General features: G+C 40.9%; 1 protein-coding gene across 1 annotated transcript; it reads left to right on the top strand.

Annotated features, from left to right (window-relative positions):
* The first annotated feature begins 7969 nt into the window (after positions 1-7969).
* Positions 7970-8933, top strand: LOC147447446 (germin-like protein 8-2). The gene has a single exon (XM_086524321.1). The coding sequence runs from the start codon at positions 8082-8084 to the stop codon at positions 8637-8639; it is 558 nt and encodes a 185-aa protein (XP_086380447.1). The 5' UTR covers positions 7970-8081; the 3' UTR covers positions 8640-8933.
* Positions 8934-10434: the final 1501 nt, after the last annotated feature.

The raw sequence follows: 10434 nt of genomic DNA, 5'->3' as shown, positions 1-10434 counted from the left end.
AAAGACATGGTTATATGCTTTGGAAGGAGAGCCAAGACTTCTGTGGCCGGCGTTGCGGGCCCGTTTTCTACATGATTTTCAAAAAGAGGTACCTCCTGTTGATGTGGATGCAAGGTTGAAAATTTTGAAGCAGGACGTGAACGAGGAATTTGGTGTCTTCCTCGCCCATTTCGAAGAGTGTTGGAGGGACTTTGTAGTGGCCATGCAGTTGGTCAATGGTGGAGAGTACTTTAAATTGGAAAAGTTTATGGCTTGTTTGCATCCCAAAGTTCGTAAAGAGGTGGATTTTGAGGGCCCGGAGAATTACAACGGGGTTGTTGCTATTGCACGGTCTAAGAGCCAAAAAATTAAAAAGAAGATTGAGCAAGGTGTGTTGGGGTATGAAGCGATGATTCCCAATCTGACCTCAAATCCGAGAGAAGAAGTTCAAATGGAGAATCAGCCTAATCGAGGGGTAGCAACCGTTTCTCAACAATGGGTACATACAGTTCAAGATTTGTCAGAGAAAAAGCAAGAGTTGTGTTTAAGTGTTATGGACAGAGGTCAAGCAAGGGCAGGAAGAGGCAGGGCTAGGAAATTGCCTGGTAGATGTTACAATTGTGGAGAGGAGGGCCACTATGCTCCAGATTGCCCTCACCCACCAAGGGAAAGGGGCGGCATGTATCCTCTGTTTGGTCAAGGCAGGGGTCAGGCACAGTTTAATGGCCAAAAGGAGCAACAAGCAATCAAAAACCAAGCACAGGCGTCTCTGTCAAGTAATGATGAAGTGCAAAGGGTTAATATTATTGGTGTTGACAGGCAGGAGGTTGATATTATGGCCAACAAAAGAGCATAAGGTGAAAGAGAGACCGAGACGAAACGTGAAACTAGAGCAAAAAAGGGGAAAGGAAAGGTGAACGAAGGTAGAGAGAAGTCAGATCCAAGTAGAAGAAGACAAAGACGAAGAATTACTCAGAAGGATTTTCATTTGGGACACGGTAATCCGGAATATGATCTGGTAAGAGATGTTCAAAATAAAAAAGCTAACATCACTTTTGGGCAGCTACTTGCATTAAACCCTAAATTAAGAAGGCACTGGTCAACCAGCATCAGTACGAGGCTTCCTAGAGTAGGAGGAGATGTGCATGCGGTATAGAATTTAGCCTTAAGGGTGGGGAGTCCGACCAATCTGCTTCCAATGGTGGACGTTTTGCTTGAAAAGAAGAAGCATGTTCAAGCCTACATTGATGGTGGTGTGATCATTGAATCTGCTATGAGGGATATTGGTATTAAAGCTGTTGTCAGGTCCAATGTGCGAATGAAGATGGCCAACCATGCCAAAGCTCGGTGTCTAGGAGTGGCACAGGATGTGAAGGTAAAGGTTATGGGAGTTGAATGCTTAATCAATTTTTTTGTCATGAAAGAAGGAGAAAATGCTTATCCAATTATAGTGGGAAGGCCATGGTTGTTGGCAATTGGGGCCAAGCAAGATTGGGAGACAAGGGTGTTTAATTTGTCGGATTGAGAAAATGGAGGACAGATTGTGTTGGATCTAAAGACCAAGCAGAGCCGCTTTCATCCATCAGTCGGGGGAGATAATCGAGACTTCAGCACTAGTTACGAGTATGAACCTAAGTCTACTTATGATGAAGGGTTAACCAGTGTCGAAGAGGAGGAGAGCGACAAAGATTTATTGGATACATATTTATTTGCAGTCACCGTAGACTCTACCATTGCAAGGAAAGGTATGCAAGCCATTGTTTGTTGTCTGAAGGCTAAAGAGGTGGAAGCTATGCTACGTACAGACTTAACAAGGCAGGAGAAGGAAGGTTATATGGAGCTATGTGAATCCTATCCCGACCTATTTGCAACAGAGTATAAATATCTGAGAGGAGATAAAGGAGTGGAGCATCAGATCCTACTTAAAGAAGGATACAGGCCAAAAGCACAGAAGCTAAGGAGGTTGGGAGATATTCAGAAGGAGGCTCTATGGCAAGATATCAATAGGTTGCTCGAGCCAGGTATTATATATCCAGTGAAAGAGTCTGAGTGGGTTTCTCCTATTGTCATTACCCCAAAGAAAAATGGAAAATGGCGTGTATCTGTAGACTATAAGCCTTTGAATGCTGCGACCAAACGGAATCATTCCCTCTGCCATTTCAGGATGAGATTTTAAACCATGTTGCCGGACACAAACGCTATTCTATTATGGATTGTTTGTTCAGGATATTTTCAAATTGGTATTGCTTTGGAGGACCAGCTAAAGACTACCTTCATTTCTCCATGGGGGTGCTTTGCCTACCGTAGGATGCCTTTTGGACTGGTGAATGTGTATGCTACATTTCAAGATTGGATGAACAAGGTGTTTGGGCCATACTTGGGTAAGTTCATCAGAGTTTTTATGGATGATATTGGTTGTTATAGTTCAAGGGCAGAACATTTGTCCAAGTTGAGGCTGTGTTTTCAAAGTCTAGATGAAGAAGGAGGTCAATTGAATCCAAAGAAGTGCAAGCTGGCACAACCAAAGGCTCAATTGTTGGGTCATGTGGTATCACAAAATGGAATAGAAGCAGACCCAAAGAAGGTGAAGGCATTGGTTCTTATGGAGCCTCCCACCAGTGCGACGGGGTTGGCATCGTTCATGCATAAGTTAAAGTATTTATCCTGCTTCTTTTGGATGTTGTCCCAATATGTTTACCCTCTTCAGAAAAGGGCTCAACAGGTGCATGGATTTCAATGGGATGAGGAATCTCAAGAGGCATTTGACAAAGTGAAGGGTATTCTGTGTCAGCTACCTATAGTGTGCCCTCCTAACCAGGAGGATGATTTCTATATTGCTAAGGCGTTGGGTACGGTGGCTATTGGAGCAGTATTTCTACAAAAGGTGGGGAGAAGTTATAAGCCTATTTACTTCGAAAGCAGGGTCATTAGTCCAGGGGAAACTACTTATACGAAGTCGGAACAGTGGGTGATGGCTTTAGTCTTTGCCTGCAAAAAGCTCAAAGTGTATCTGATTGTTCGTAAATTTTATGTGTTGACTACTAACAATCTTTTGCCTGAAGTGATGCTACACTTGAAGCCAGTGAAGCGAATCATGAAGTAGGTGATAGAGCTTCAAGAGTTTGAGTTTGAGTTCAAAGTAGATCACACGAGTAGGTCTCATTTGGCGGATATCCTAGTCAACAAGGAGGTTGAATTACCAATTTATCCAAGAGTAGCGCGAGAGGAGGATAAGGAGAAACCTGACTTGGAAGGGGCCTTCACTATGTGGTTTGATGGTGCTTACAGAAGGGTAACACAAAAACAGGTGGAGGTGTGGTCATTCAAGATCCGCATGGCACAATCATTTTTTCCAAGGCTTACGACTTGGAAGAGGTGCATACCAACAATGAGGCAGAGTATCTTACTCTACATCTAGGACTAAAGCACTGTATTGAGTTTGGCATATCAAGGTTAGTAGTAAAAGGTGATGCTCTACTATTTATCTAACAACTTTTGGGCCAATGGTAGGTAAAGAGGGATTCTCTCAAGAATTGGTTTTTCTCTATAAAGAAACTGTTGAAGTTTTTTGAAGCGGTGCAGTTCCAACATGTAAGAAAAGAACAAAACCAGGAAGGAAATCTGTTGGCTAGCAGTCGTGTTCAAACTCATGTGTCGAGTTTGTATGTGGTACCGGCTACTTATGCAGGTAGAGAGACTTTGAAAGATATTGATGATTTCTTGAGTACAGGTCAATGTTCTGAAGGGCTTTCCAATCACGAAAGAGGAGAGTTGTTCAAAGAGCTTGGAAGTTTACTCTGATAGGAGAGGATCTTATGATGCACGATAGACATGGGGTACTACATCAAATCCTTTACAAGGAGGAGATCGGTATGGAATTGGAGTAGTGCCACAAAGAAAGCGGTCATCAGGGTAAGGATCAAGTCTTGTTTCGTATCTTAAGAAGTGGGTTTTGGTGGCCTTCTGTTGTGTGAGATGTGCATTATTGGTGCAAGACATGCCATCAGTGACAAGTGATGGGTGAAAGACAACTGGTAGTTGAGCAGCAAGGGGCTATCATAGCACATTATGCTTTTGAAAAGTGGGGTTTGAATGCAATTGGTCCATTGCCCAAGTCAGCAAGCGGTAAGATGTATGTTGTGGTGGCCATAGACTACCTTACCAGGCGGGTCGAGGCTAAAGCACTCAAAGAGGTAAATTATGCACATACTGTTGCTCACTTTGTTTTTGATTGCATATGTTTTCGTTTTGGAGTGCCTTGGGTGCTCATATCAGATCAAGGACAAGGGTTTAGAAGAAAGTTGGTGCATGCCCTAGTGGAAAAGTTGGGGATTCAACACCAATTTTCATCTCCATACCATCCACAGTGTAATGGTTTGGTGGAGAGTGCCAATGGACAGATAGTCAAGATGCTTACTAAGTCATCTTCCTGCAGCTTGAAGGGTGTCACTGAGAGGGCAGAATTGGGATGTCTTGTAAGCCGTAAAGGGTGAGTTGAGCAACGTGGGTGTGTTTGTGCTGAAAGGTGTTTTTTTGCAAGGTGTGAGCCGGTTGTTCGGTATACTAAAGTGGAATTGTTAGTGCAAATTAGCCAATTTGAAGGTGTTATTAGAGAGGCTAGCGGTGTTGTGAAATCCCTGGGCTATAGAGAGGCAAACATTTTGTGTGTTGAGTGTGTTCCCTATTCCCCCTCTCCACCGTTCTGAACCACTTGCACTTCTTCCATCGTTGGAGCTTCCCTGACTAGCATCTTTGGCATAGAAACCACTCCACCTCTTTGCTTCCATAAAACCCTTGGTTCCTTTTGCACTGACACATCCCTTTGTATGAGCCTTGGCTTTACTTACATCACATCGATCTGCCTAGGCACCATAGCATTTGATAGATTCTGCCTAGCCTACCGCTTCTTCAAAGTATTCTTGGTTTAGCCTCTTACCGAATCTACCGCTTCAGCAACGTCACAAGACCATCCGCTTTGACTTTATCTCTAGCCTCCTCATGCAAGCAATCCAAGAATTTTCTCAACTTCAAATAATCAACACTTTATGCAGCAGTTACCTCCATCAGTTGTCTAGTGTGCACTTTATTGTACTAAGATACTTATGCATCATTGTGACCAGGGATGATGTAAACCATTACTATGCTTGTGTAAAAAACATAGATAGAGATACAAGCGAAGCATTTGGGGAGGAACATAGATGAAAGGGTCAATCACATTTTTAATATGAAAAGAAATCCAACTCATCTCTTTGAACTGGAAGCTTGTCTGGTACTTTGGAAAGTATTGAGTCATAATCTTTTCATAACTCTAATCTCAAACATGAAAAGTTTTATAATTACACAGTGTAGCAGTTATGGGTCTTCATCTTTAAAATCTTGCTAGCTTAGCAAGTTTGTACTTCTCAACTTGGTAGCACTTTTTTTAACCCTAGGTAGACCAAGGAAAATATTTCCTTCATATTGTATATAGGCAATTATGATGTGCACTACTACCATGTTTTGCTCATAAGAAAAACATAAGGATAGAAGCAAGTAAGAGAGTGGAGCAGAGACATTGAATCCAATTGTGTTCCTATCATTGAAATCAATTCTAGAACAAAAGAGTTTTATTATTACATTGACTTCTCTTAGCTTTCATCTCTTCAGTACACCATGCTAACTTATATAATCTCTATAATCAAGCTTGGTAGCATTGCTAGATCAAGATAGATCAAAAGGAGGACTCTCTCTCTCTCTCTCTCTCTCTCACACACACACACACACACACACACACACACACAATGTGTGTGTGTGTGTGGACCCCCCTTAATAGAATTAGAGCACTCCTAATTTTTCTGAACAAGGGGTGGCGCCTCATGAAAAATAATGCCTCTGAGAAGGTCCCAAACTTGGTATCAAAGAATGCTTTCCAACATCTATCAAGAGGTTGTGTCATGCATCACTTTTAGAAATGCAGTAGGAAAAGAGTATTGACAGTGTTCCACTTGGAAGAGAAGATATCCCTATAAGAATAGAGGCAATTCCTCACCTTGTCTATAAAAGCACTAATATATTCTTTTGTTTGAGTTTTTCAGTGTGTCTTTTTATTTTATTTTTTGTCATTTTATTTTGTTTTCAAATGATAATGTGCAATGTGCAATTTTCACCTTATTATTTAAGTGGAACCTTTCCTAATATACAAACCATTCATGATTATGTACGTATAATGATTAATATAATGTTTGTTTTTATTTTATCTTGAAATGATAATGTGCAAAGTACACCTTTCACCTTATTATTTAAATGTGGTCTTTTTTAATACATAAACCATTTGTGATTATGTATATATAATGAATAATATAATTTTATATTGAAACATAACAAAAATTTCATATGATTGTAAACACTGCTTTAACTTACTCTCCATAAATCTCATCCCTCCTTAATTTAAGAGGCCTTCATGTCCCCTCTCCTTGTTAAGGCTTCACATGCAAAATCAAATGTATACTTAAGTCCCTTCTTCACCAAGGCTTGTTTAAAAAAGGCAGCAAAATGGAAAAACACTCAAGTAATGTAAAGCTATGAAATGAAAGGACCTTTTTCAAAACTAGAAACAAAATAATAAAATATAAAATGTATACTTAACTCTCTTCTTCTCAAACAGCTAACAGAAAAGCTTTCACATAAAGTAGTAGGTCAATCAACATAGAAAATTTTAAAAAAAATTAATGAAATGGATCCATATGAGGTTCTTAAATGAAAGGACTCTTATATAAATTAAAATGTTAAAAAAATTTAATCAACCAATATTTTACATGCATAACTCTTTTCTTCACTAAAGTTTGTTTGAAAAAGCCAAAATGAAGAATTCGATGCTTCACAAGAAAAAGTAAGTCTAATGAGGGAAAAAAATATTAATATTTGAAATGTGTGCTTGTAAGACTTGTTTTAGAAAGCCAAAAAGCCTCATTGAGGGCACACAAGGCACTTTTATCCACACACACACACACACACACACACACACACAACAAACCTAAGTGGCCCTTGGATTCTCCTAAGGACCACACAAATAGTTCATGTTGCATAGATCTAGAGCTTTACTATTGAGACTGCAACTTTTGGGTGTGACATCCAAGGTTTGATCTGACCAAAGTGAGGCCTAAAGCGCTCCACAAATATTCATAAGAAGGAAGAGAAACCCATCCTATGTGCCTTATGAGTGACAAGAGTGACCTTTATGAACGGTTACTCTTTTCCTACACAAACAAGGTATGATAAGAAGGAAGAGAATCCTATTCTACCTTATTTGTGTGCTTTTAGAATCTCACCAAAACTTGAAGACATGGAAAAAGCGTTTTGACACCATAAAACAATTGAACAGTGCATAAAAAGCAAACTATCAAAAAATAAGGGTTTGTGTATGTGAGTACAATCCATGAGATGCTAGATTCAACCAGATTTACTTTAATCGCTACGGCACCTAAAGAGAACTTTAGAAAATAAGAAAGACAAGATGCTAGCAACCTAAAAAACATTGCATAAGATCATTGAAATGTCATGTGCTCAAAATTGAAGTAAATCTCATAAATTAACGTATGATGGATATGTTTTTTCTTTCTTTTACACCTTTATAATTCCCCCGTGGGAAATTTCATCACTTGTTTTATTTATAGAGTTCATCGCATCTTTTTTCTCAAAAGAAGAGGATCAATGACTTAAGGCACATATGATTCAGAAAGAACTTCATCGTGTGTTGTGTATGGAAGCATCGCATGCATGAGAGAGTGAGAGAGAGATAAGAAGAAGATGAAGAGAGTTTTAACGTCATAGAAAACTATCCCAAGAGACTTGAAAGATCTAGCCAACGACGAAGAGTTGAACTCAAGACCTGTTATGAGAGAGAGAGAGAGAGAGAGAGATGTAAAAATTGTGCGTTTTGTGGGGGCAATAGAAACTTTTCAAAAGATACAAAATGCGGGCAGTACTGCTTAGGCTACTACCTTTCAGAAAGACACAAAAAGTAAATCGGTTTGAGGTCATGCCAGAAGCAAATTAGGTCATGCCACAAGCACTATATCTAAGAAAGCAAAGGCGAGAAAGCTTCCACCAGTGTAAAGAAGGAAATGATAATGATCGTACCAATATGGTGGTGGTGGCTGAGTATGGTAGCCGGGATGGTGGTGGCGTCAGGAAAGGTAGTGGAGAGGGTGGAATGGAATGGCGGAGGGGGGTCCACGCCGGCACACTCGAGGTATTTCAAGTCCGATATTTTGATGAGCGGGCAAGGGTTTAGGGACCAGCTGGGGGCATCCACAAGGGTGGCAGACGCCAGAAGCTTCCCGGCACTGGAGGGCGAAGGGCTGGCCATGGCACGCATTGACCTAGCCCCACGAGGGCTCAACCCCCCGCATGCGCATCCCTCCTGCTCATCCGAGCTCTTCTATGTCCTGCGTGGCTCCATCTTGGTGGGCTTCGTCCATCCCTCCTTCTCCATCATCGTCCAACAAACCCTCCAGCCCGGTGACCTCTTCCTCTTCCCCCCTGGCCTCGTCCATTTCCAGCTCAACCAACTGGACGACGCTCCTGCCCTCGCCCTCTCCATCTTCGATTCCAGCCTCCCTGTTGTCTCGCATCATGTCGCTCAACAGCTCTTTGCCACCAACGAATCCTCCACTTGCTAGCTCTTAGCATATGCTTCCCCTTTAGGTTCGCTTCTTAATGGGAAATTAGTACGGCCGACAGCCGAAGGCGGCCTTTCTCTCTCCCTCTTTACCACGTGCAAAAGGGCTTTTTTTAATTTTGGACTTTAACCTTCATGTCGCAGATTGCGACACGTGTAAAGGGCTCCCCCTTCCGCCATATTATGTTAGTAGATGCAAGATTTATTTGTTTGATGGTCTAACAACTACGTATAAAATCATTATTTGATACTTGAATGGTGTTTCCATACTTATTCAAAGATAGAAATTTTCTCTTGTGCATTGTGGTCAGGAGCTCGTGCATGCTTGATATTGCTGGCTACCATTTTTGTTTATCCAGGTCTCCAAATGACAGGGGGTGATGCATGGTTAGCGTTAGGCATCATTGTCACAAGACAATATTGGTGTCCGATGAATGCAATGAACGAGGGGTGATCTAACAACAACCCAGTTTACCCTTGTGCGCTCACTACAATGATCCTATAGTCCAAATTCTTCTTTGGACATATTGAGACTATCATAGTCCATAGACTCTCAATATGCTATAAACTTATACCAATTCTTAGGGCCACTAAATCTTCAAAGGAAATTTTGATGAGCACTTTGCAACAAAAACAAAATCTAGCTAGAAATCCATGCTTGTTGAAGTACTTTGCTACAAAATCTTGTAGAATCCATAAATTAAAGCAAAAGGGTAATGCCCTTCTCTGAAACGGATGCGCAGCACTACAGAGGCAAAAAATCAATTTTCGAAACTCATTTCCTGCAGAAAAACCAGTTCAAGGTCGCGCATGGAGAGCATCTCGTGATCTATCTTCATGGCGGCACCTGCGCTAGGGTCTGAGTTTCCTTCTCTGCAATTTTGTGCATCTTTAGAGGGCCGCGAGCTTCTCTATCCCGCCACGGAATTTGGGCTTGCATGGGCAAAGGATACCCATCCTCTTGACTGGCATGAGCAGTGCTATCCAAGAAAAATCATATCATTCAATGCACGCAAAAGGTTGTTTAAGTGTGTCTTTGAAGGCAACTCCATCGCCTACATGCTATTGTGGGAGTCCTTGAGAATGCATCTTGTTCCGATTGCATATGCAAGTGTGGATATGTCTCGTCAATGCATTGCATATGTGGATGATGAGTTCACTTTGGCACAGTTTTTGGCATCACAAAAGAGGGATGCTCTTAATGCAAGGTCAAATGTATTGTTGAATGTGGACATGCCACTTCTGTTTGATGCAGTTGAAATGCCTTTTGAGGATGCTCCTATGATGCATGTGATGGATGCTATGGATGATGCATTGAACTCTGATGTTGTGGATATAGATGAGAAATATTTGGCTATGGATTTTTTGGGTGTGTCTCCAATTTCTTCTATTGCAAGCATGCCTCTTGTTAGAGTGCCTAGTGTGACCTCTATAGTTGTTACGAGAGGCCGACTTCCTAAGAAGATCAATGTGGAAACATCTTGATTAATACTTTGCTATAGAATCCATTAGGACACCCAATCTCGAAAAAATAAAAATCCTTTCAAAACATCTTAAGTGCATAAGTGAAGGGTGAGTTTAGGAAATGAAAAGACACATGAAGGTAGAAAGTCAAAAAACTTTTTATGTCCATATAAAGAAAGGTTGTTGCGTGCACATTATTAGTACATTAGTGTTTCTTTTCTTCTTCATTTTCCCTTCAACGTTTTCTTCTTTTTAGAGCGTGCACATTATTAGTACATTAGTGTTTTTTTTCTCCTTAATTTTTCCTTCAGAATTTTCTTCTCTTTAGAGCG

Source organism: Adiantum capillus-veneris, chromosome 11 (genome assembly GCF_014529385.1).
Source record: "Adiantum capillus-veneris isolate H3 chromosome 11, ASM1452938v2, whole genome shotgun sequence".
In the NCBI taxonomy this organism is placed as follows: Eukaryota; Viridiplantae; Streptophyta; class Polypodiopsida; order Polypodiales; family Pteridaceae; genus Adiantum; species Adiantum capillus-veneris.
The sequence above is the reverse complement of the archived record's forward strand: the minus strand, read 5'-3'. Positions and strand labels throughout refer to the sequence as shown.

Excerpts from the sequence above, each read along its gene's own strand:
- LOC147447446 (XM_086524321.1), top strand. The coding sequence starts at position 8,082 with ATGATAATGATCGTACCAATATGGTGGTGGTGGCTGAGTATGGTAGCC.